This window comes from Myxocyprinus asiaticus, chromosome 10 (assembly GCF_019703515.2).
Source record: "Myxocyprinus asiaticus isolate MX2 ecotype Aquarium Trade chromosome 10, UBuf_Myxa_2, whole genome shotgun sequence".
NCBI lineage: Eukaryota > Metazoa > Chordata > Actinopteri > Cypriniformes > Catostomidae > Myxocyprinus > Myxocyprinus asiaticus.
Genome location: NC_059353.1, coordinates 20,856,361 through 20,883,910, shown reverse-complemented (window position 1 = coordinate 20,883,910; position 27,550 = coordinate 20,856,361). Strand labels below are relative to the sequence as shown.

The 27,550-nt window shown below is 37.7% G+C and overlaps 1 protein-coding gene across 5 annotated transcripts in view; it reads right to left on the bottom strand.

Moving 5' to 3' along the window:
* Positions 1-22,966, bottom strand: part of arhgef7a (Rho guanine nucleotide exchange factor (GEF) 7a) — a 45,362-nt gene extending 22,396 nt beyond the window's left edge. Inside the window, exons 1-10 of one of the 5 annotated variants that reach the window (XM_051709481.1) lie at positions 22,482-22,966; positions 18,225-18,308; positions 9,529-9,613; positions 7,667-7,800; positions 7,203-7,404; positions 7,017-7,105; positions 6,796-6,890; positions 6,441-6,536; positions 5,943-6,065; positions 5,718-5,856 (exon numbers count right to left, since the gene is read on the bottom strand). In XM_051709481.1, the coding sequence (XP_051565441.1) occupies positions 5,718-5,856; positions 5,943-6,065; positions 6,441-6,536; positions 6,796-6,890; positions 7,017-7,105; positions 7,203-7,404; positions 7,667-7,800; positions 9,529-9,613; positions 18,225-18,308; positions 22,482-22,646 (1,212 nt within the window). In that variant the 5' untranslated portion in view covers positions 22,647-22,966. Of the gene's footprint in view, positions 1-5,717; positions 5,857-5,942; positions 6,066-6,440; positions 6,537-6,795; positions 6,891-7,016; positions 7,106-7,202; positions 7,405-7,666; positions 7,801-8,657; positions 8,789-9,528; positions 9,614-18,224; positions 18,309-22,481 lie in introns of those variants that run through there. The other 4 variants (XM_051709478.1, XM_051709480.1, XM_051709476.1 and 1 more) reach the window with 4 other exon arrangements.
* Positions 22,967-27,550: the final 4,584 nt, after the last annotated feature.

Sequence of the window (27,550 nt, the reverse complement as noted above, 5' to 3'; positions counted from 1 at the left end):
CATTACAGCCCTATTTTTTCTATCCTATAGCTTTTTTTTTTTTTTTTACACATCGTAACTGTTATTGGTTAGCGTTCTTTACCGAACAGCTGTCATATTAGATCAATGGTTAATGCAAGACTGCACGTTGTGAAATACGCACAACTTTTCAGCGTAGCATAGATTTGGCTTAGTCTACCTGTTAATTATTTTCAACAATGTCCTGACTGTTTTAATGTTAAGTAACTTTTACTTGGTGATTTCTGTTTAGAAAGGCTTTTATGGTTGTTCCACTGATCCTGCACTATTCATTCAATTGTTTTCAATAAATATGTCTATTAAATATTCGCTAATGTTGATTCAGTGAATGTGCATCATGTTCTATATTTAAAGTGCAATGATCATAATTCAAGGTGAGCACGTCGCAGATAAATGCCCCTTTTCAGTGGAATTTAGTGTCGGATTTGGAATAGATTAAGTATTTTAAATGGGTCCCATAAAAAAAAATATATTTTTTTTTACTGTTTTCTGAAGGTTGGTTTCTCTTTAGACTAGTCGACTAGACGGTTACAAAATTTCCATTTAAACGACAGTCAAATTAGTCGTAGCGCACATCCCTATTAGATATAGAAGAGGTTTTCGGTGTAAGCCTAAATGTGAAAATCTCTTGTACTTGTGCCTGGCTGGTTAGTGCAGCTATCATTCCATGTGAAACAGGCTACACAAACATGAAAATATGACAGGGGAAATCAATCTAACAGACTCATATCCACCAAAAAAGCAACTTAAATTGGCTGTTTAGGAGCATTTGAATAACTGAAGGTAGTTGAAGGTAATGAATATCCACTATGTAAAACATGCAGACATAAATCATATCAAGGTACAACACATACAGTACTACAAATTAGTTTTTTTTATTAGATATTATCTGCCAATATTAGCCTTTCAGAAATATATCGGTATCGCCGTATGTTTTCCGATATGCACAGATATGAAAAAAAAAAAAAAAAAAAAAAACTCAGAACATATAATACAGAAAACATTTTAGATGACTAAGATTTAGAGTTGGTGTCATAACAGTTTGTCCAGCAGAGCACGCTCAGACTCCATTGTTTACAGAGCTGAGGGTGGTTCTGCAGATGGTGCGGAGTTAAGCGGTGTCTTCTCAGTAAGTTGCTAACTAATGTGAAATACATACTGAAAAGTTATTAAACAATGACCCCATCATTTTCCCTTTTCAATATAACTAATATAACGTTAACCCTGTCCCTGACAACCATGTCACTCATGTTTATCACATCTGTTTGCTGTTAGCCAGCTGTAGTTCGTCAGTGCAGTCAGTAACGTAGCAGATTGAAAGGTAAGCATCAGAGCATCTTTTTGCGGCTCAGCAGACAACGGTGCAGTGGTGGATTGTGTCTGTTGAGTGTTGATTTCACACCATATTGTTACCTATTTGGTGAGACACAATGCTGGAAAATAGAGCCCGACTGATATGGGATTTTTGAGACCGATACCGATTTTAGAGAGGGAAAATTCACAGATTACCGATATGGTGGCCGATATATTTACTTTTTGAGCTGGAATGAAAACAGACCTTTTCTATGTGGATTTATCACCGATATGACTATGCAGAGTTACTCAGAAGACTGCTTTCTTAAACAAATATTTTTATCAAAGAATATTTGACATTATTATTATTATAATACAGTTGTGCTCAAACGTTTGCATACCCTTGGAGAATTGGTAATATATGTACCATTTTTAAAGAAAACATGAGTGAGCAGGCAAAACACATTCCTTTTATTTCTTATGGGATTCATAATCAACTGTAGATTATAACAGAATGACACGATCATAAAACAAAACATGGCAATAAAGAAAAAAATGAAATGATCCCTGTTCAAAAGTCTGCATACCCTTAGTCTTTAATACTGTGTATTGCCCCCTTTAGCATCAATGACGGTGTGCAGTCAGTTTGTAATAGTTGTCTATGAGGCCCCAAATTCTTGTAGGCAGTATAGCTGCCCATTCGTCTTGGCAAAATGCCTCCAGGTCATGCAAAGTCTTCGGTCGTCTTGCATGAACCGCACTTTTGAGATCTCTCCAGAGTAGCTCGATGATATTAAGGTCAGGAGACTGTGATGGCCACTCCAGAACCTTCACCTTTTTCTGCTGTAACCACTGGACGGTCAACTTGGCCTTGTGCTTAGGGTCATTGTCATGCTGGAATGTCCAAGAGCGTCCCATGCGCAGCTTTCGTGCAGAAGAATGCAAATTGTCTGCCAGTATTTTCTGATAACATGCTGCATTCATCTTGCCATCAATTTTCACAAGATTCCTCGTGCCTTTAGAGCTCACACACCCCCAAAACAGCAGTGAGCCACCACCATGCTTCACAGTGGGGATGGTATTCTTTTCACTATAGGCCTTGTTGACCCCTCTCCAAACATAGCGCTTATGGTTGTGACAATAAAGCTCTATTTTGGTCTCGTCACTCCAAATTACAATGTGCCAGAAGCTGTGAGGGGTGTCAAGGTGTTGTCGGGCATATTGTAACCGGGCTTTTTTGTGGCATTGGCGCAGTAAAGGCTTCTTTCTGGCTACTCGACCATGCAGCTCATTTTTGTTCAAGTATCGTCGTATTGTGCTCCTTGAAACAACCACACCGTATTTTTCCAGAGCAGCCTGTATTTCTCCTGAGGTTACCTGTGGGTTTTTCCTTTGTATCCCGAACAATTCTTCTGGCAGTTGTGGCTGAAATCTTTCTTGGTCTACCTGACCTTGGCTTGGTATCAAGAGATCCCTGAATTTTCCACTTCTTAATAAGTGATTGAACAGTACTGACTGGCATTTTCAAGGATTTGGATATCTTTTTATATCCTTTTCCATCTTTATAAAGTTCCATTACCTTGTTACGCAGGTCTTTTGACAGTTCTTTTCTGCTCCCCATGGCTCAGTATCTAGCCTGCTCAGTGCATCCACGTGAGAGCTAACAAACTCATCGACTATTTATACACAGACACTAATTGCAATTTAAAAAGCCACAGGTGTGGGAAATTAACCTTTAATTGCCATTTAAACCTGTGTGTGTCACCTTGTGTGTCTGTAACAAGTCCAAACATTCAAGGGTATGTAAACGTTTGATCAGGGCCATTTGGGTGATTTCTGCTATCATTATGATTTAAAAAGGAGCCAAACAACTATGTGATAATAAATGGCTTAATATGATCACTATCCTTAAATAAAAGACAGTTTTTTTGCATGATCAGTCATATTTCCAAAATCAATGCCAAAATTTCACAATTTCTGCCTGGGTATGCAAACTTTTGAGCACAACTGTACATTGTCACCAAATTCTAGAAATGAACACTGAGAAAATAAAGAATAAAAATACAATAAATAGCTTAATAAACATCAGTACTGTATGTTTAGTATAAGTCAATTGCTGACCATTTAAATAAAGAATAAAAAAAATAATAATAAATGGCTAAATAAGCATCAGTACTGTTTAGTATCAGTCAAATGCTGACCGTTTAAATAAAGAATAAATAAAAATAAAACAAATAGCTAAATAAACAACAGCACTGTATATAGGCCGATAATATCGGCCGAGCGATATATCAGTCGGGCACTACTGGAAAGTAAATAGAGTCCATCTTATACTCTCCGTGCAACGAGCTTATAGCTAACTAGCTTATCATGTAGCTACTTTCATTAGCTTCCACTCAGCTGACAAGCAATGTGTAAACATGTATTCACCAAACTGTTTTATTCAGGATTCGCAGTTTGGTACTCCCTTCAACCGAACAATTCTAGTCATTGCATTTACAAAATGTAATATTCAAAAGTCTGGTTTTCCACCGTTGAAAGTTTCCCCTGAACTTGTATAGTAGAATACGGAGTAACACCGCTGCTGCTGTTTATCTCTTGACTCGACAGGTGTAAATGCTTCTTGTTTTACAACCTGACCCTAATTGACTGGCAGTATTAAAAGAATCAGCATTTGACTGATACTAAACAGCACTACTGATGTTTATTTAGCTATTTATTGTATTTTAATTTATTCTTTATTTTCTCAGTGTTCATTTCTAGAATTGGTTGACAATGTATAAAAATAATGTCAAATATTCTTTGATAAAAATATTTAAGAAAGCAGCATTCTGAGCACCTTGCATAGTCATATCGGTGCACAATCCACATAGAAAAGGTCTGTATTCATTCCAGCTCAAAAATTAACTATATCAGCCACCATATCGGTAATCTGTGAATTTCCCCCTCCAAAATTGGTATCAAAAATCCCATATTGGTCAGACTCTACTAAAAATGACAGGACAGGATGTTCCACTAGTCGCTTAAAGGGGTCATTGAGGTTCACTTATAATATTTGTAAAGTATTTTGCATAAAAAACATTCATATATTTGTAAAACATGATAATTTTCCACTCTCATTCTGACCCTCTGTAAGAAACACTTAGTTTTGGTGCTGCTTGTCCTTTAAGAATTGACTGTAAATGCCCACTGTTATGATTGGCTCTCTGCTCTTGACTGACCTGCTCTCTGGAGGAAGTAGAAAATGAGTTGTTTCAGCAGCTTGGTTTCAACAACTGCTCTTTTTGCAGTGACAAGGAAATTTTGAATTCTGAAAGTTAATGTATGTTTTTATAGTAGGATGTCTCTTATATGTTAAAGATCAAGGAAAATGTGATTCCTCATGTCATGACCCCCTGACAGCTGACAGCGTTCTGTGCTTTTGCATGTAGTTACTATCAGCGCAGTAAACTGAGAAGTTGTATCTCAATATTTTCTCTTTAAAATAAAAGGCACTGCTTGTGTAAAGATGTACTGCATTCAACAATAAATTTAAATTTCAGTCACTATTGGACTTTAAATCATCTTCTATAAGCAATGTTCACTTCAATACGCACAGTCCACAGGTTTATTTTTGAGGTGTTGTGGACAGATTAATGGATTGCTTTAATACATTTTATCTGAAGAAAAAAAACATTGGTTGCCATGAACTACAAGCTGCACACCCACAATAATTTTAGTTACACACTTCTGAATGCGGCTGCAACTTCAAGCACTCCGGTTATTTTTTTTTGTCTATGTGCTGTTGCATAATAAGAAAATTTGCAGATAATCGTAAAACTGGTTAACCATACTTTTTTTCTCAGGTGGTAATTTTAAAGGGTTAGTTCACCCAAAAATAAAAAAAAATCTCTCATCTTTTACTCATCCTTATGCCATCCCAGATGTGAATGACTTTCTTCAGCAGAAACAAAGATTTTTAGAAGAATATCTCATGCCTTTGCTCTTACGTCATGCGAGAGGCAGCGTGTACCGAGTCCCCTCATGGACGTGCTTTGAAGAGCAACCGGTAGTAAACAATTATAGTGAAAAGGACTTAAATATTGATCTGTTCCTCACCTAAAGCAATCGTTTTGCTTTAGAAGACATTATTTTAACCACTGGAGTCTTATGGATTACTTTATTCCGATTGGCTGTGCTTTTTGTTGCTTTAAAGTGCTGATCACTATCCACTTGATTGTATGGACCTACAGAGTTGAAATATTCTTCCAAAAACTTTGAGTTCTGCAAAACAAAGAAAGTCATACACATCTGGGATGGCATTAGGGTGAGTAAATGATGAGAGAATTTTTATTTTTGGGTGAGCTATCCCTTTAATGTCAAAAACTCATACCGTGGTATGCCTAGTCAGTGTGAACACCCCTAACCTCCATGTGTCTCTCCAGTTCTTTCAGCAATGTGGGATACTTGTCCAGTCTCATGAAGGGCTTGCTGAGGCCAGAGGTCAGAGTCAGAATACCTGGAACGGTGGCACCTCTCCCCTCCATAAACTCCCCAAGTTCCTCACTGCCGGTACAGAAAAAGACCAATTATCATCTACCAAGCCAATGGAGGGGCTGACTGCGAAATCAGGACACAGTAAGGTAGCATACCTGTGCTCAGTGAGAATACTGACTGCTGAGGGGTGGTTGGAGCAGTACGACACATATAGAGACCTCATCTGGGGCATGAGATTCATGAAAAACCCTCCTATCTTCTGCTGCAGCTCTGGAAGTCTTAATCACAGAACGGGAACAATCAGAATGAAATCATAGTAATATATACATACAGAGATTCAGTCGATCTTCTTTCTTACATCTAACATATTCTAGCATTATAACAAAGCTTTATTTTCCAAACTTTATAGGGATAAAATATTTACCACTAGAGGTCAGACATTAGAAACCTTTAGTGATCCTCAAATCCTTGTAATGGGCCTCATGTTGACTTTGCTGCCCTGGTCTATTTTCATTGTTTAGGAGTCGAAATTCGATACATTTGATAGCATCTCAGTTTCGCTAAGTGGTTCGGCACTCTTCATAAATTACTCAGGGGCCATTAAGAGAGGGCCCAGGAAACACATGGCTGTTCATAGCTAGAATGAAACTCACTTGGTGCAGTCCTCCAGTGATTGGACCAGAGTCTGCTGGAAAGTGCTGATTTCCTCCAGGTTCCCGAGGATGACATTGACGTCTGTTGAGCTCAGTCTATGAGGAACAATGATAAGAAGTTATAAGAAGGACACATTGGGAACTGTAAATCAACGTTCAACAATCAGGATTACATTTGACAAAGAATTGTTCACTGCTCTAAGAGTTCTCTATTTGCCCTTTGCTATGTTATAGAACATACAATGCAATAATGTGGAAGAAAATGATTTTAAATTTTAAAATAATTAAAGTCCATATTTCCCATCAATATTTGTTGGTTGTGTGTTTTTGGCTAGAAAAAGGAAGGCTTTTTTACTTCTCTGCCATCTGTAGTGGTCTCAGGTAGTTGAACAATAGGTTCTGGAGGTCCTTTGAATAATCTGTTTCAGTTTCTAAAATGTTTTGTAGCACCTGAAAATAAACTAACAGGTGTTATTTTCAGGAAAGACTTTCGATTTTACTCAATCTTATTATTTAAACATGTTCACATTAATTCACATATCAATTGATCAACATTTATGTCCAAAAGTTGCTTACCAAATTGTAGTAGGTTTTACTGATAGCAGTGGTGTCAAAGCCTTTGGGTGGGCTTTTAAGAGTTCCAGATTTAGGTGACACTGGTTTATCTGTAAGGACACAATGTATGCTTTAATAGCATTAAGTTGCACTGTGGATCAAGAGACAGTGTTTATGTTTTTATTCTAACTATGCCCATACACGTACCAAACCCTTTGATCTCTTTGACATAATTGCTTGGAAACCAGCCTGTCCTGCCACTGAGAGTTCCTTCCCACCAACCTCCTTCTTCTGTGCGAGTGACATTGATGATGTCACCCTTGTTGAAAGAAAGCTCATCCTCATTGGTCTGCTGGAAGTTGAAGCGAGCTTTTACCACTAACTGAGTGTTACTGTTCTCCGTCATGTCCTACAACAAAAGAGTTCATAAGAAAGTGACAAATTGCCCAGTGTATGTGAGGTTTAAGACTTGTGCTGTAATGAATTATATAAATTTTTGTTGAAGACACTAAATTGTATCATAAAAAGCTTATTAGACCTGTTCCTACAAAAGAGAAACAAGTGCTCAGGCTGACTTGTATTACAGGTATTCCAATTTTTGTATTATAGATATATAGATTTTCATGAATCTAAACCTATTGAGATTGAGGTCTCACTCCAATGCATCTTACCAGGCTGCGGAACTGGTTATGGAGTAATTTAGAAGATCTGCCCAGTGAGGACTGGGAGGCCAAAGATTCAAAGGACTTGATCCGGTGGGCGGAGGAGTGACGCGTACATACAGAGTCACTGCCAATGCCAATATCTACATCAACACAAACAGAACACACAGAGGATTGTAACAAATGGTGTAACAATGTCCCGCATTACAAGAACAGTACATTATGAACATACACACTTGAATCCTTTGATAAGATTGTGCTATTGGAATTTTACATTTTAGTGAAAAGATAATGTGATGAATAACAAAATGTGGATTTCACAATGAAATAGTTGTAGATGCTACCCAATTTGAGGACTTTTCTATGGGAAGTGTTGCTTCTTGATACATAGACTTTTTTGCCATTCTCTGGTAAAAAGTATTTTTTGATTATTCTTTCGAATTCATAAATAAGTGTTTTGGTAAGAAATTCCAGTACTCCCAACAATTAATTTAACACATTATACTGTTTGTTTTAACATATTAAATAATAGTTTTTCTTAATGGATACATCTACACAATCATATATCAAAATATTGTGATACTTTTTCCCAGAATATTGTATCGACACTTTAGATCCATGTATCGATATTCATATTCTACTATTTGTACTTTCAAATCACGTGAGCATTTCAATAAAAGAAGCAGGTCATCTAAATAAGTGCAAACTCAGTGCTGTCAGAGACACTTCTATGATGCGAGAGTGAGACTGACTCAGAGCCTGTTTCTCTAGTGGACACGCATGGCATCTCTCATGTGTATGGCACAAGGGCCGGGGAATATTTTATTTTTTTGCTTAATCGCGATCTTCATTTGAATGATTTCAATGTCAATTCTTAAATTCCTAAGATAGCTCTTTTATTATATAGGCAACCCTACACAATGCGAGTAAATCACTCGCATACACAACTTAAAATGTCTGTGGTTAACCACTGGCTGGTAATTTTTCAGATTTCACTCACCAGTGACTGAGTAGTATAGTGATGAAGAACTTCAGCACTGAAATCCTTTCACTGCATGCCGAGTAACAGTTTGGTTTCACTACTTCCGTGTAATGTGTGTCCAAAGACGAGATCCACGCATCCATTTTTCAATGAATAATATCTCTTAATAACCTTTCTGTTCTTTACAGTCAGTTGTTGATCAAAAACAGCAAAAGAAAAATTTTATTCTAAACACACATAGCAAAGATACTGTGTAGAAGCCATTCGACCAAAACACTACTGTTGAAATCCCCGTTACTGGTCTTAAAGAGACAGTAAAATTTTAGCACTTGTTCTACATATCAATGTAAATACTTGTAAATAGTACAAATTAAGCATGTAAAAAACAAACATATAACAAAGTAATATATATATATATATATATATATATATATATATATATATATATATATATATATTTTATATTAGGCAATATAATATATGCAATTTCAAGACATCAGATATTTATAGACAGATATTTATTTTTAAGGATTTGTTTTTCAAAAGCTAAAATGTGAACAAAATGATGAAAAACTAATTCTAAATTAAAATTTCCATAATTTAACAAGTTAGAAAGTCCCCTGTATAATTAATAACAGCATTAGCTGAAAGAGAATTTCTTTCATACTGTATTCAACATTATAACTGAAATATACCCAAATGAATTGGAATTGAAAGCTTGTGAATCGTTATTGACTTGAATCGAATCATGATATTGTGATCTCGTGATGCATTGCACGACATGCATATCGCAATATGTATCGTATCGTATCGTGAGGTGGCTGGCAATACCCGGCCCTAGTTACAACATATGAACATTAAATTCTGATTATAAATGAAAGACACTTACCTGCAGTCACTTTATTGAGGGCAACCAGTGTACTGAGGACCCTGCTGAAGTTGTGGGCTTGAAGCAGGTCACCAGCCTCAAATGGCTAGAGAGAGAGAAAAACATTATATAATACCATTTATAGACCAATAGCATGTCAGTTGAAGACAAGTCACAGAACCATAAAGCAATATATGCCTAGGCTATTTCTAAAAGAGAAATTACTCTAGTTAGTGCTTCATAAACCATACAAACTTGATATGACAGATATGTAACAAAACCTATGCAATACTAAATACACAATTTCCACAACTTTTGTCCTAAATAAGAATTTTCTGGATAAGAATTTTATAGAGATTGCACTGTCAAAGAGCAATTACTAGCCAATGAAATATTTCAGCAGTTCAGTATAACAACTTATATTCACTTCAGAAATCACCATGATGTTTTAAGATTTAACTCGTTTCCATAACTTTTCCAGGCCTGAGAAATCAAGATTTTAAAATTCCTTGATATTTCTAGGTTTTTCATGACTATGGGAACACTGTTAATTGTGGGGTGTAAATCACAATTTTCATTACGATACAATATTTTATATCGATTATCTTAGCCAGTGATTCAGGGGCCTGCGATAAATATAACAATATTACATGCCTATTTTACACAATCAATTACATTTATTATCTCACAAATGCAACCAAAATATAATTTTAATATTTTATTGAGCTCTCTGAAAAGTGCATCCAGTATCCACATGGGGACCTCCAAAACAAAATAAGGTACTTTAGATAATACAAACAATAAAGTCATATACATGTGATCATCAGTTGTTTGATGACAGCTTACTGCCTTGTGGAATGAGGTAAACACTACAGTGACTATTTGTCATCTCTACAACAATCAAGCAAGTCTTTCAATCCAAATTATTTACATACCCACGACAGGAGAGTATGTGCTATCAGTGTTTATTTCTTGGCTTTCACAGTTGTATTGTAAAATTCTGTTACAGTTTACTGTGATAAATGTTAGTAAGGAAGGATGTTTATGTGTAGATTTGAAAAGTCTTGTAATTGATGTTGGGTCAGGGCAGGTGTTTTCTCTTTCACTCATCAGTGCTGTTCAGAATATCACGCCCGTTTAGATGTTTGACATGGTTGAATTGATCCATAGTGCTTTAAAATAGAAAATTCTCAAGTAGAATTCAAATGGGTTGCATGGGCCATGATATCAAGGGAAGCAATTTAATCACACATGTGAGCTGCTCTGCACTATCCTGTGACCAGAGCTTGCATTTCAAGGAAAGCCCGGTTGACGTGGGCACATGGAGAGAGCACAGCGCAACTTCAGGCTTCAATTTCTCCGCGCACATCCGTGTCTCACGAGAAGCATAATTAGTGCTTATAATGCTAGATGAATATAATAAAGTTGCTGCATCGCCTGACAAAAATGCGTACGGATATTGATGGCATTAGTGTCAAAATAAAGGCGCTTCTTAAAAAAAAATATATATTGCTAGGGTGGTCGACAAATCGACTAGTCGCCCAACAATTGACTAATCGATTAGTGGGGTCGACTACTAATATTAGCATGGTAAAACACTCTGCAAGGACCATCGTCTTTTTGCTTTAGGTTTAGTCTTTTTATGCACCATTGTTACAGAAATGTGCTGCATCAACAATACATTACAAGACGATAACTGTCAGACAAGAAATCCTCTGCTCTGAGTAATATTCATGTATTTGTGAGGTGCTTTGGAGAGATTAAAGTCTTTTACTAATTTTGTCTGACACTGCTTAAATAAATAGTTTCAGTAAAAATGTTTAAACTGCTTGATGTTGTGAACTAGATGTGTTCCAGCAAAATTATCTTGCAGTTCTGTGCTTTTGAATGCGCAGCGAGGATCGCCCTGAAGCACTCCGGTTACACTGAAGCGTGTCATTCTCCGTTCAGGATATGCATAAGCGGTTTTATGCCGCTTTGTATTTGAGCCTCTCTTATTTCTTTCTTTTTTTTACTTTGATAGTTTTTTTGCAATATGATGTTATAGTTATTTAGCCTATTTATTTGTTGAACATCCGTTAGCCACCATGTTGAAGTTCTGCACTTAGCGTCCATATATCCATCCCTCTATATGGTCTCTGATCGGGGTCACGTTAATATAATGAAGCCTAATTATACATTATTATCCTTAACACTATGGATGTCCTGATACCGATACTTGTCTCAGAATCATGTCAGATACCGCACTAATGTATTTGTGCTTGTAAAAATGCTCAGATACCAAAAACTCATTACATAAACATCCAGCGCATAAATTAAAATCACGTCATATCCTAGTAAGATATTTTAACAGTAAAAGCTGTGATTAAATGTGATAAATATATAGTTTGCATGTGCAGCGTTTAAAATGTGAGTGCTTGTGAATGTGTGGAGCCGGTGTTGTGCTGACATAAACACACAAAAGTGCTACCTTTTAGTGATCCTTGACTCATACACGGAAAACACCATTATGAGCATTGCATGCTGTTTGTAGCAGATCACAGCAGGCAGAGTGCTAATTCACTTTGTAGCACAATGCACATACAGACTACATATTTATTTATTGAATAGCAGCCTTTTGCAGTTTAATAATGACTTTAAGTCACGTAGCAACCAGCTTTTCCGGAGTGGGAAGCTACAACCACAGCGTCAGAGCTCCTTGGTCATAACAACACAAACACTTCAAAATGAAAGCTCAATTTAAAGTGAAAAAAGTATGACAGAAATAGATGACTACTGTATAGTTATGTAATATTCACTGTTACATACTACAACTAATAATAAATCAATAGTGATTGTATTATACTAAAGCAATATCTCATATCTGTGATGTTCTGTTATGCAGCACTTTATTTGACAAAAATAACTCCAATGTTGTATTCTGGATTGTGCTGCGAGGTTTATCGTCGGTCATTTGTTGTATAAGCATACTATGATATCTTGAGCTATTAATTGTACGCTCTGGTGTCTAAAAAGCACTGAGCAGGTGAAGTGGTTAGCTAGAGGTTAGTGATGTCATAAAGTGAGAAATCTGATTAGTTCAGCTCTCTAGATTTTCTGTCCTGTGTTACCCTTTTTGGCAGTATTATGGCCACTGGATTGACAGTTATGTAGATCTGTGAATGGATAGTGGCTGCTATGGCCATGTGCATGTGAACTTCAGTGGGAGTAAAATATCAGCTTCTGCTTTACTTTGTTCTGATTACAGATTATGCCCTTTAGAAGAAAAGAAAACTCTGAACGTGTATGTGGACAATGTGTCCTTATTAGCATTTACCTTGAGTTAAAAACCGCTTCCATTTCAATAACCACAGCACTGTATAAAGTCTGTTTGCAAATGATGCCCTAGTTCTACAGCTAATAAGGTACACATTGCCTCTTTATTGTTTCTTGCACCAACAAAAAGACTCTCCCTCAGATGTACAGTTGAAGTCAGAAGTTTACATGCAGTTAGGTGGAAGTCTTTAAAACTCATTTTTTAACCACTCCACAGATTTAATATTAGCAAACTATAGTTTTGGCAAGACATTTAGGACATCTACTTTGTGCATGACATAAGTAATTTTTCCAACAATTGTTTACAGACAGATAGTTTCACTTTAAAGTGAAACTATCACAATTTCAGTGGGTCAGAAGTTACACTAAGTTAACTGTGCCTTTAAGCAGCTGGAAAATTCCAGAAAATTATGTCAAGCCTTTAGACAATTAGCTTCTGATAAGAGGTGTACTGAATTGGAGGTGTACCTGTGGATGTATTTTAAGGCCTACCTTCAAACTCAGTGCCTCTTTGCTTGACATCATGGGAAAATAAAAATAAATCAGCCAAGACCTCAGAAAAAACAAATTGTGGACCTCAACAAGTCTGGTTCATCCTTGGGAGCAATTTCCAAACGCCTGAAGGTACCACGTTCATACAACAATAGTACGCAAGTATAAACACCATGGGAGCACGCAGCCATCATACCGCTCAGGGAGGAGACACATTCTGTCTCCTAGAGATGAACATACACTATATTGCCAAAAGTATTCGCTCACCCATCCAAATAATTGAATTCAGGTGTTCCAATCACTTCCATGGCCACAGGTGTATAAAATGAAGCACCTAGGCATGCAGACTGCTTCTACAAACATTTGTGAAAGAATGGGCCGCTCTCAGGAGCTCAGTGAATTCCAGCGTGGTACTGTGATAGGATGCCACCTGTGCAACAAGTCCAGTCATGAAATTTCCTTGCTACTAAATATTCCACAGTCAACTGTCAGTGGTATTATAACAAAGTGGAAGCAATTGGGAATGACAGCAACTCAGCCACGAAGTGGTAGGCCACGTAAAATGACAGAGCGGGGTCAGCGGATGCTAAGGCGCATAGTGCGCAGAGGTCGCCAACTTTCTGCAGAGTCAATCGCTACAGACCTCCAAAGTTCATGTGGCCTTCAGATTAGCTCAAGAACAGTGCGTAGAGAGCTTCATGGAATGGGTTTCCATGGCCGAGCAGCTGCATCCAAGCCATACATCACCAAGTGCAATGCAAAGCGTCGGATGCAGTGGTGTAAAGCATGCCGCCACTGGACTCTAGAGCAGTGGAGACGCGTTCTCTGGAGTGACGAATCACGCTTCTCCATCTGGCAATCTGATGGACGAGTCTGGGTTTGGCGGTTGCCAGGAGAACGGTACTTGTCTGACTGCATTGTGCCAACTGTGAAGTTTGGTGGAGGGGGATTATGGTGTGGGGTTGTTTTTCAGGAGCTGGGCTTGGCCCCTTAGTTCCAGTGAAAGGAACTCTGAATGTTTCAGCATACCAAGAGATTTTGGACAATTCCATGCTCCCAACTTTGTGGGAACAGTTTGGGGATGGCCCCTTCCTGTTCCAACATGACTGCGCACCAGTGCACAAAGCAAGGTCCATAAAGACATGGATGAGCGAGTTTGGTGTGGAAGAACTTGACTGGCCTGCACAGAGTCCTGACCTCAACCCGATAGAGCACCTTTGGGATGAATTAGAGCGAAGACTGCGAGCCAGGCCTTCTCGTCCAACATCAGTGTCTGACCTCACAAATGCGCTTCTGGAAGAATGGTCAAAAATTCCCATAAACACACTCCTAAACCTTGTGGAAAGCCTTCCCAGAAGAGTTGAAGCTGTTATAGCTGCAAAGGGTGGGCTGACGTCATATTAAACCCTATGGATTAAGAATGGGATGTCACTTAAGTTCATATGCGTCTAAAGGCAGATGAGCGAATACTTTTGGCAATATAGTGTAGTTTGGTGCGAAAAGTGCAAATCAATCCCAGAACAACAGCAAAGGACCTTGTGAAGATGCTGGAGGAAACAGGCAGACAAGTATCTATATCCACAGTAAAACGTGTCCTATATCGACGTAACCTAAAAGGCTGCTCAGCAAGGAAGAAGCCACTGCTCCAAAACTGCCATTTAAAAGCTTGACAACAGTTTGCAAGTGCACATGGGGACAAAGATCTTACTTTCTGGAGAAATGTCCTCTGGTCTAATGAAACAAAAATTTTACTGTTTGGCCATAATGACCATCGTTATGTTTGGAGGAAAAAGGGTGAGGCTTGCAAGCCGAAGAACACTATGACCAACCGTGAAGCATGGGGGTGGCAGCATCATGTTGTGTGGGTGCTTTGCTGCAGGAGTGACTGGTGCACTTCATAAAATAGATGGCATCATGAGGAAGGTAAATTATGTGGATATATTGAAGCAACATCTCAAGACATCAGCCAGGAAGTTAAAGCTCGATTGCAAATGGGTCTTCCAAATGGAAAATGAGCCCAAGCATACCTCCAAAGTTGTGGCAAAATGGCTTAAGGTCAACAAAGTCAAGGTATTGGAGTGGCCATCACAAAGCCCTGATCTCAATCTGATAGAAAATTTGTGGGCAGAACTGAAAAAGCATGTGCGAGCAAGGAGGCCGACAAACCTGACTCAGTTACACCAGTTCTGTCTGGAGGAATGGGCCAAAATTCCAGCAACTTATTGTGAGAAGCTTGTGGAAGGCTACCCAAAACATTTGACCCAAGTCAAACAATTTATAGGCAATGCTACCAAATATTAACAAAGTGTATGTAAATTTCTGACCCACTGGGAATATGATGAAAGAAATAAAAGCTGAAATAAATAATTCTCTCTACTATTATTCTGACATTTCACTTTCTTAAAATAAAGTAGTGATCCTAACTAAAGGATGTTAAGATACTACACCATCTCCCTAAAAAAATTTTTTTTTCTTTCTTATTTTTGCAACTAGAAAACCTAGGCTTTTACGGGGATTTTAATTCTGTCATCATTGTGCCGATTTTCATTTTATAAAGGACATTAAAAGGAATGTTTCGGTTCAATACAAGTTAAGCCAGGGCATGTACTAGGATGTGATCTTTGGTGGGGCACTTGTATGTTTTTTTTTGGGGGGGGGGGCGGTTGACCCTTGATCATTTGCTGTCAGTCATGGTTCGCCTTTTGAAGGGCTTGAGGCAAATCTACAGGGGCAAAATCAAAAAGAAAAAAAGCACACAAATGATAGACCGAAACAGAAATTGTCATAGGGCTGAATGATTTGGATTAAAAATCGAATTGTTTATTTTGGAAAAAATTGCGATTGCAATTTGAACTGTGCTACGATAAACATAAAAAATTAAAAAAAATGTGTGATGCCTTTTAACCAAAATAGTAAATTTTTAGATAACTCTTTTGTTGACATTATTCATCTATTAAGAACTCCATCTGTGACGTGGGTCTCAACCCCACCACTTCTGGATAAACTTGACAATACATGAGCATTACCCTGAACCATCTGTTACATAATAAATGCGCATAGTTCATAGACCTGCTAGTCCTTTGTATGCCATTCTGTGCGTTAGAACTGTCACGTTTATGAAATTTGGCTGACGAATAATTGTCAAATAAATAATAGCGATTATGACGAGTAATTGTCAGTTTTAGGGCTTTCAAGATTATGACGATTAATCGAAATACAAATTGTCATGCTTTTGTCATAGGTGTATGTGTACTTTATAAACACAAAGAAGTCATTTATTCATATTTAACATTTACATGATTTCCTTTTAAGGCTTTAAAAACTATTATATTAAAAATTATATTTGAAACATCCAGCCAACCTGAATAGCTTTTATATTATATTTAGGGGTACGCCGATCTTTTTTTTTTTTTTTGCAGCATGCAGGGGATCACATACACACTGCTACTCTAATAAATGAGCGCTTGCTCAGCCCCTGAAGCTTGACAGTGTGGCCTCTGGGGGGTGTTGTTGGCAATTCTAAGCATTCACGAATTTAAACTTTCAGACATGCTGTAATTCAGATGAAAATGCAGGTTTGTTTAAAAACATGTAAGAATTTCATGTGTATGAATATTAAGTTGACCATTTGTTGCATTTGTCCAGTCGTTTAATCAATGTGTCCTGAAGTGACCCAGTTGGTTTTGGTTGAGAATAGACCAAAATATAACTCCTTTTTCACTATACAGCTTGACAGCAGTCTCCTTTGCGATCATGATTTCAAGATCGATTACACTTCCTATAGCGCCATCTAGTGCTCTGCACATGCGTCAAGCACTAGAAAGTGTAATCGAGCCTAGAGACTGCTGTCAATATGTACAGTGAAAGGAGTTATACTTTGGTCTGATCTCACCCAAAACCAACTGGATCGCTTCATAAGACATGGATTAAAAAAACTGGAATCATATGGATTACTTTTATGCTGACTTTATCTCCTTTTTGGACCTTCAGAGGTCTGATCACCATTCACTTGCATTGTATGGACCTACAGAGCTGAAATATTCTTCTAAAAATCTTAATTTGTGTTCAGCAGAAGAAAGAAAGTCATACACATCTGGGATGGCATGAAAGTGAGTAAATGATGAGAATTTTCATTTTTGGGTGAACTATCCCTTTAAGAACCTCTCTTAATTTGCAATGGACAAATCATTATTTCCAGTATATCTATTTCATATCCTCACAGCAGTACAGGTGTAAATTAAATGAAGAAATTAGCTTCATCATCATAACAATTTTTGATGGGTATGACTTTCACAATGGTTCAGTTAAACAGATTTCCAAACGTAAAGACAGCTAAACACATATAAAAGGTGAAATTAGTTCACATTTGTTTGTTAGGAATAGACGGATGGCTGATGGGATGGCTCTCTATAAGGAAATGACTATTATTTAACAGTTAAATACACTAACATTTTGAGGGGAGTCGCGGTTTTTTATTTTAATCGAATTTAAGCAGATACCAATACCTGAGGCCAAAGAGGGCTTGACATTCGAGCTTTCAAATTATGGAGAACCAAATGAAACACAGAAGGCAAACTGTACATGAGTAAACAAAGCCGCGCCATTCATGCTGAAGAGGATGCAGTCACAAACTCGTCACCAAAATGTAGAGGAGCATGAACTACTACCTAAATAAAATCCAGTCATATTTTTCAGAGCATCACAATTCTTTTGTCCATAGTACAACAATGAATTTTCGATCTGCCGAGCGTGATCTCACTCAAATCGGTTCAAAGTTGTCTCCTACGTATATTGCACGCCTCTTTTTTTTTTTTAATTTTTTTTTTTTTTTTATTGTTTTCATTGTGGCGCCAGTGCAACAACACTGCAACATACTGTAAAGTCAAATGATAACAAATGTATTCACTTACCTCGACGCGGAACACAGCGCAACCCTTGAGAAACTGTGTGATGTTGCTCAAACACTCGCTGTCGTTCTTGGGGTCTTGGAAGATCTGATGGGGAAAAGGGCAGTTGGAAAAGCTCTAAGATTGTCCTTCTCTTTGCTGAAAGCTTTTTAATTTTTCGAGAAGAGAAATAGCTTGAATATCTAGCATGAGAATCCTGGCTGAGACTGACTATAACCACATCCACCCACACACACATTGGGACCTAAACAGCAGCTCTGTGGAAGTGGACGTCAGGAGGAGGAAATGACGTTTGCACTGACGAGCGCCGAACACAATGGGGCGAAAGGGACAAGATCAACACACCCACGCGCTGGCGGCGGGAAAAATAAAACGGGTCATCAAGCGATTCTTGAATCAGACCAGGTATTTTGAGAGGTAAAAGAGAAGACTAAGACAATCCCAACCCGTTCAAATATTTTTAGATGCAGTAGCTTATAATATATCACATTTTGGGTTCGGAGTGATTATCATTATTAGTATTATTAGCCTATTATTATTTGGCCAAAATGAATAAGTTCTTTGAAACGCTTGTGTGAAGAAAAAAAAATAGTTTCCTTAATCAGTGTCATAAATAAAATAAAAAAAATCTGCCTTTGAATTTGTTCCACATTGCTGCAGCATGAAGGCACATGTTTGTGTTGTGAGTTGAACATACACATGACTAGAGATAACGCATTGGCAGGCCTACTTTAGAAATAAATTATTTCCTTTAAAGATATGGCTTCTCTCTGCTTTTAGAGATACAAATGTTGGTAACTAATCTAGGAACATCAGTCACTGCTGGCCAAAAGATAATTCTGTTCAATTATTGTTCATTTTCAGATTTTGATAGTAAAGATATTGATAATTAATCCAGGTACTTGGCTCAAAACAATCAATGTATCAATCAATGATATACCTTAAATTAATAAGGGCAGCATTATGAGTAGGGCCTTAGCTAATGGGGTGAAAGGTGGTAACGATTCTAGGGGCCCACAGGTCCATATGGGCCCACAACAAATTTTAAAATGTATTTTTTAATGTTGACCTGTTTCAGTGATGTCAATGTTTCCCCGCAGCCACCAAATTTGTGACCAACAGCGGGAGTAAACAATGGCGGTGAATGGAAAAACACCTGTAAAACTATATCAAGCAAAACCTCAAAAATTGCTTTTGATCCATGCAAAGTTGCAGGAAAGGTGTATACAAGTCTGAGGTCAGCACATGTTTTGCCAAATTAGACTTTCATGGACATTTATATATATTTTATCCACAATTTACCTCAGAATGGCTGCGAGTCCAATGTGTGACCCAGCGAGTGCACACATCTACCTGTACATCACTGCAACATCTCTGAGATTTCTGTTTTCTGTGAACACACATCATCGCTGGTTGTCTTTGGCGAAATTAAGCCGTGTCACTTAAAAGATAAAACTTTACTGAACGAAAAATTACATTTGGCTCTGGTAATTAAATCACCTTTTCAAGATTTATAAATAGAAACAAAAATGTTGCCAATCCTACAGCGCAGCACAATGAAGGTAAATGGAATTTTGGTCACAAACATGATGGCGCGGTCATACAGTGGCATCACATGAAACGGGTCAATGTAATGGGCCCAGACCAATATACAGTCAAGGGACCCAGAATGCCACACGAGTGATTTTGATCTTTTTCAAATTTTGTCTATTAGTCTATTTTATTTCATGTGGCATAAAAATGATTGTAACTGTAATTTAATTATTGCATTTTAAGGAGTAATTTTTTTTTGTTGTCTTTGACTTAAGCCCAAAGTATACTTCAGTTTTTACGTGTACGTACATTTGAATACTCTAGCCTTTCAATGTATACTCCATTTGACCATGTGAGATAAACAGGCGGTCGACGCATGCGCTCTATGACTGCAATGCGATACAGCAGGACAATACCTCTTCAGGAGTTTAGACCTTTAAAGGTGTCTTTATTGTCATTCAGGCTCGAGTTATACAAATTCAGATATCTCCTGACCTCACACATGCCATCTTGACGTGCAAATATACTGTTGTTATTTCAGCCTTTGTCTCCTGTTGTGCACCGACATTAACTTCGTCTTAAAGAAAGCAACAGCCCAACTATGTGTTGTCAGCCACTAATTAGTGCAAATATTTCCCAGCGCATGCGCAGTCTTTGCGTACAGCTTACACACAGTTAAAAAATCAGGGTTGCACGTGTACAGTGCTCACGTACCCTACTGATGAAGAAATTTGCATTACTCGCCAAGTACGCATACGCTTATGTAGCCGTAAAAACCGAAGTTTGGGCTTTACACTGACACCTAGGAGCATGGATGTAGCATCATTAGAACACAATAGTTTTCAGTTAATGATGCCTTTGAAGAAATTCACTATTCAAAGTCAGCCATGATAAATGTAATCAATTAATGAAATTGTCCAATAACAGGGAGGTTACTGAGATTAAGCGATTAGTATTCGGCTCATGTGATCCTAATATGGCCGCCCCCATTATGGACCCTCTCCATGTAGAATAAAACAGCTTTTATAAGGTTACTATTGCCTGGAGTCTTCATCTCATGTGAGTGCTCATGATTTTATACACATGTTTCAAAATTACAGTTTATTTCTTAAGGACTAACATTTTTTAATGTGGAAAGGCTGTAAAGGCTGGTTCTGTTGCACTCTGACTGGTCACATGGACAGTCCTGACAGAAACATGATGCTGCTGCCCACACTGTCTAAAAAAAGGCCAAGTGCACTATTCTTTCTTTCGTTAGGCCCTACAGGTATATTAAAATCAATATGCATTTCGTGGATTTGAGGAATATAAAATGTATATATACATTTTTTGTTTTTACTTTATTATCATTAAAGGGATAGATCACTCAAAATTTAAATTCTCTAATAATTTACCTACCCTCATGCCATTTTTTCTTCTGCTGAACACAAACAAAGATTTTTAGAAGAATATTTCGGCTCTATAGGTCCATACAATGCAAGTGAATGGTGACCAGACCTTTCAAGCTCCAAAAATTACATAAATGCAGCATAAAAGTTATCTGTACAACTCCAATGGTTTAATATATGTCTTCTGAAGCAATGCAATCACTTAGGGTGAGAAACAGAACAAAATGTAAATCATTTTTACAATAAATCTCCACTTTCAATTTCAGAACGTGAAAGTGGAGATTTATAGAAGAAAAAAGGACCTAAATATTTATCTGTTTCTCACCCACACCTATCATATCGCTTCTGAAGATATAAATTCAACCACTGGAGTCTTATGGATTACTTTTATACTGTGTTTATGTGCTTTTTTGTGTTTGAAAGGTCTGGTCACCACTCACTTGGATTATATTGACCTACAGAGCTGAGTTATTCTAATCTTTGTCTCAGTTCAGCAGAAGAAAGAATGTCGTACACATCTGGGATGGCATGAGGGTGAGTAAATTATCAGAGAATTGTCATTATAGGGTGAACTAACTATAGCTTTAATTGTTTTTACTCTTACTTCATGTGTGGTTTGATAGTGTGTGGTCCTTTTTTTTTTTTTTTTTTTTACATTTTTATCATATCTGTTAAATTAGTTAGTTGAGGTTTCTTAGTTCCTCAAAAAAGAACTGCAATTTTAAGGCATTTGGTATGCCAATTGCATTGCACAGAAGAGAGGCAGGGAAACTGAGAGCCCCTCTTCTTTTTGTCTATTTACGGTCAATGGCGGCCCATGCCCAATTGCAAGCAATATAAGTAAGGATGCTTGACTAACCTTGATAATACCTAACAGATGTTATCTGTTCATACATACACAGCCTTGTAATGCGATTTGCATGCGCTTATCCTCATGCTTCCATAACGTAAATTAACTAGATTATCATTTACATTTACCTACTTGTCGGTGAATGCATGCTTGTTATAACATACTTATTTCTCTCGCGAAGTATATGACAGCCAAACACAAACATTCATATTAAAACAAATCTCACAATAAAATCTCGTCGAAGACTGACTGTTTTTACCTTGAGCAACAGCAGCAATAGCGCACACTGAACCCCTCTACTGACCTGCTGCTGTATGAACTGAATGCATACAGCCTATGTAGGGATTAAACCGCTGTTGTGACCTACAAATATATACACTGCATAGACCACTTGTATAAGAAAAGTGGGATATCAACGCATAATTCTGTGTAGTGTGAGGATTGCAGGGAAAATAAGTACGGTGCGCCAAAGGGAGGATGCGCGCTTACTTTATCAGCAGTGCCTGGACGCAGCCGTTCCAGTAACCTGCACAAGACGACCCCATCCTTTAATGAGGATTGCAGAAATCCATCGGGATCCGAAATAGTCTTTTTGGGCGATTCCAAAACCCCGAGGGTAATGAGCCAAGTAACTGTTTGTTCCGCCGGATTCATGGCCAACCCAGCGCGGTCGATGCTCCCAGTGTTATGTTTGGAAGGAAAAAATTAGGATGTTATGAACCAGTCGTTGAACTGAGCACCATTTTCTCTATAACCGGTTATTTGAGGGATGGCGCATTATATGGTATTTTGGAGATGAGTATAATGCGATCGCTTCGCTCCCATTCCCTTTATTACGACAAGCTGTCAAACGCCTTTCAGTGGAAGAAAGTCAAACCTGCATCGTCTGCCACTTCACATCTTCCGGCAGATGACATCACAGCACAGAGAGCCTTATGTGACCAGTCGCCTTTGCATCCCGCTTTGCATTTGGACTTAATAGTAGATTCACCTGATCTTTGCATGACACATTTGTTATAACAGAGAAATGTGGTTTATTTCCGAGACGTTAATAATGGAATGGGGATGGAAAAAAGCGTTTGGTTAAAATCACGAAAACACATTGTGAAATACTGTAGTTGTACACACAAAGCGAGATTGCGAAAAAAAATGGACAATGATAAGAAATATCATTTCGTCCCTGTCGTTTTTAAATAGGCAATATTGTTTTTGTTTTGTTTCAGATTGGTGCAGTTCTCTAGCGATACGCATGGTGGCATCCTTTGACATTAGATTTGAAACTGTAAGTCTTAGTCATAGGAATGTGCAAGACAGTTATTCAGTGTTTCCTGTAGTCTATTATCTTTTGATTTCTTATCACTTAAATTGCATGTGTAGTTTGTTCTTCATTGTGCCTAAAGATAACTTCTATGTATGTGTAAACTACTGGATGTGTGAATATTATGATTCTTAAAGGGTTAGTTCACCCAAAAATGAAAATTCTCTCATCATTTACTCACCCTCATGCCACCCAGATGTGTGACTTTCTTTCTTCTGCTGAAAACTAACAAAGATTTTAAAAGAATATTTCAGCTCTGTTGGTCCATACAATGCAAGTGAATGGTGACCAAAATTTTGGAGCTCCTAAAGCACTATAAACCTATATACATATATGTCTAAATATATATCCAATGCATAACTTGAGATAATAGTTAGAAATTAAGTTTGTTAGAACATGAGCTTACAGAGAGCAGCCAATTCATAGATCACTGAAGTCATCTTACTGGCCACAGTTGTTATTTCATGTAATTATTATTATTATTATTTTATTCCAGCAGATGTCACCAGAGACCCCCAATCCATGACAAATTTTGATGCTTTGACACTCTTTCAATTTACAGAAATGAATGTTTTTTTATTGAAGTGAAGATAGCATAAAATGTGCTTGTTTTATATGAAAATGGTATAATTTAGAGCTACATAAGGTCTAAATACCACAAAATTTACAACTTTTGTGTTTTTACTTCAGTAAAATGAGTTTTATTACATATCTTTAAAAAAATAAAGGGGGGGTTATTACACATGTATGTTCATTTTTGACCCGCTTAAAAATCACAAGTGTGCCTCACAAACAAATAGTGCACAAGGGTTAAATGAGCAAGCTCTGAGTAATGCATAACAGTAAACTGGCCCAGTCAGTGTAACAAAATATAATCGAGATCAACATAAGAGAGTGTGATAGAATTGAAGCAGTACTATCTCCAGGGTAATCATTATGAAAAGACTAAACCATCACTTGTCCTCCCTTCAGTTTACCTCTCACTTCTTCTCCCTCCTGGATCATCTACCAAGCTACCTAGAGGAATCTGAGTTCCCAGTGGGTCACCATGGATACCGGTAGAGGTTCAGGGCCTGTCTCCAGAGTGAATGGAGGCGAGAACCAACCCCAGTGTGGCTGGGAGGGCAGAATGTCATGTCTTAACAGGCCTGCCATGGGACCACCCACAATCCCCCAGACCCATCATCCCTATTTGCTGTAACCAAGGATGCCCCTGCTATGATTTCCTTTTTCCCTTTTTAAAATTTCTTAAAACCCATACTTTTTGTTTCAGTTTCTTATTGCAGTATTTCTGTCTCTGGATTAATTGACTAATATGGACATTGGTCATCTATGGGTTCCTGTAGCTCTACTGAGCATGATGCTAACAATAGTCACATTCACACATACAGCCTTTTCCAGAAAATTACCTACAATTTCCAGTTTAGAGGTCATGTGTGAACACGACCCTTTTGAAAATACTGGTAAATTTTGCTCTGGCAACTTTCCTTAATGTGACGCTGTATCATTACCTATACATTTCCTTATTGATGGTATGTGTGAACAGCACATTTGGTACATTTACTAGTAAAGGCAACCCAATGATTTTCCAGTAATTTACCTGGTTGCATGTATGAACGAGTCATGGGTTCGATTCCCAGGGAACACACAAACTAATAACATTTAGGCTATGCAATGAATGCACTGTAAGTTACTTTGGATAAAAGCACTTGCTAAATGCATACATTTTAATGTAAATCTATAGGTTCTTTCTGCTCGTCTTTTCCTCTGTACAAATTACCATAAACGCCTGCCTTTTAAAATACTTTACCTTTATGGTGGAGTAAAATGGTGTTTTATGGTGGAACACCATCTGTGGACTGAGCATGGCTTAATAAGAATTGTAATGAGAGTATATGTTGTTGCTCATCTCGATACTGCACTGAAGGTACATGCATCACCACATTAAGTGTGTATGTGTGTGTCAAGGGTGAAAAAAGAAGGCTGCACATGTTTATTGCTACAAATGACTTTTATGACTGATTTCTCTTAATTTATGACACTGCAGTATGTGTTACTCGTCTGCTCCCTTTTGTGCAGGAGAAATAACTATGTAACACAAGATAATATTTTGATTGCACAAAACCACCTCAGACATTCATGCTTGATTAAACCCTCAAACACAAACATGTCCTTTTGCCATGTCTTCTAATTGCTTACTTGCAAGTGTCATTTGTACAACTAGTTTTGGATTCAAATCAGCTTTACTGATTCATTTTAGTATGGTTTTATCTTTTCTCTGGTACACTACTGCATGCTCTAATACTCCTTTTTATGAGGTTTTTTTCTTCACTTGCTGCTTGCTTTCTCAGTTTCAATCTATTTTTGATTATTTTCTTTCTCCAGGTGTGGCTGTCCCTTTATGAGGGTGAGTAATGACTGAGAGGTCATAAGCAGCACATGCTCACTTTGAGTAATGAAACCACGACAGTAAGAGAGATGGATCAGTAGCACATCTGGGACAGTCCTTTCATTCCAAGATGCAGATATAGACAACATCTGTTTTCATAACCACACAACACAGCAGATCCACACTCATATTGCTGTCATTATCATTTAAGCTAAGGACTGGAGCTTTTATATTTAATATTTGTAGGTTATGGTTTTGTTTTGTTGAATTATTTTGTGCTTGCGCCTTTAAGGGGGCACAGATAATCGGTTACACTTTACAATAAGGATCCATTGATTAACATTAGTTAATGCATTAGGTATAATGAACAAACAATTACCAATATTTTTTACATCATTTATTAATCTTAATGTGAGTTAATAAAAATAGTATTGTTCGTTGTTAATTGATGTTAGTTCATAGTGCTTTAACTAATGTTAACAAATACAACTTTGGACTTAAAAAATGTATTACTATGTTGTAATTAACATTAACTAAGATTAATAAATGCTTAAGTATTGTTCATTGTTAGTTCATGTTAACTAATGTTGTTAACAAATGGAACCTCACTATAAAGCTTTAACAGATAATCTTTGTATGTATATGTTTTAATATGATGGCGATTGCTTCAATTCCACTGCACTTAAACAGGCCTGAGGGGCCTGGGTAGCTCAGTGAGTACTGATGCTGACGACAACCCCTGGAGTCGCGAGTTCGAATCCAGAGTGTGCTGAGTGACTCCAGCCAGGTCTCCTAAGCAACCAAATTGGCCTGGTTGCTAGGGAGGGTAGAGTCACATGGGGTAACCTCCTCGTGGTCGTGATTAGTGGTTCTCGCTCTCAATGGGGCACGTGGTAAGTTGTGCGTGGATCGCGGCGAGTAGCATGAGCCTCCACATGCTGGGAGTCTCTGCACAATGAGCCACGTGTTAAGATGTGTGGATTGATTGTCTCAGAAGCGGAGGCAATTGAGACTTGTCCTCCACCACCTGGATTGATGTGAGTAACCGTGCCACCATGAGGACCGACTAAGTAGTGGGAATTGGGCATTACAAATTGGGAGAAAAGGGGATAAATAAAAAAAATAAAAAAAACAGGCCTGGACACCAATGAGTCATCTTATGATCCACACATCCACTGCAAACCTGATACACCATTTTTTTGTAACAGCAAAACAAAATGGGAGATTTAGGGAGCAAGATTTCAAAGTTTCATAATAACATAGTTTTGGACGGGGGAGTCAGGTGCTATGGAAGAGTCACAGCAAGTCTCACCACACATCCCAGGCACACACAAATGCCACATTGAACTGATGGTCCTCTCTTTGGCATGGCTATAAGTTTATGAAAAAACAATTCACAGACAGGGAAAGTGTGTCTCCCTATGCATTACCATAAATCGTGTTTTGGCTCTCATGATGTGTTTAAATGCTTAAAGCATAGGTATTCTGTTTGTCCATGTGTTTTTCATTATTGCATTTCACTGCAATGTTTCAAGCACTGAGTCAGGGAGATTTTCAAATACAGCCCAGGGAGCGTGCAGCATACAGTATATGCTGAGTAACACAAGGTTATTTCACTCTGCTCACATTCAGTCATGTCTGGAAACTCCTACGATTTCAGTGGAAATCAGTTCTTGCCTCTCCCTTGTGTTGGTGTGTTAGATATATTTCACCCTCCTCTGTCTTCAGAGATTTGAGCTTAGCTTAGTGTTGGCATTGTGAATATACAGTATCATCATTTATGTTTAGTGAGGTCAACAAGATACAAAACGTGTTGTGCATATAGTGGGAAATAGACAAAATGTTGATATA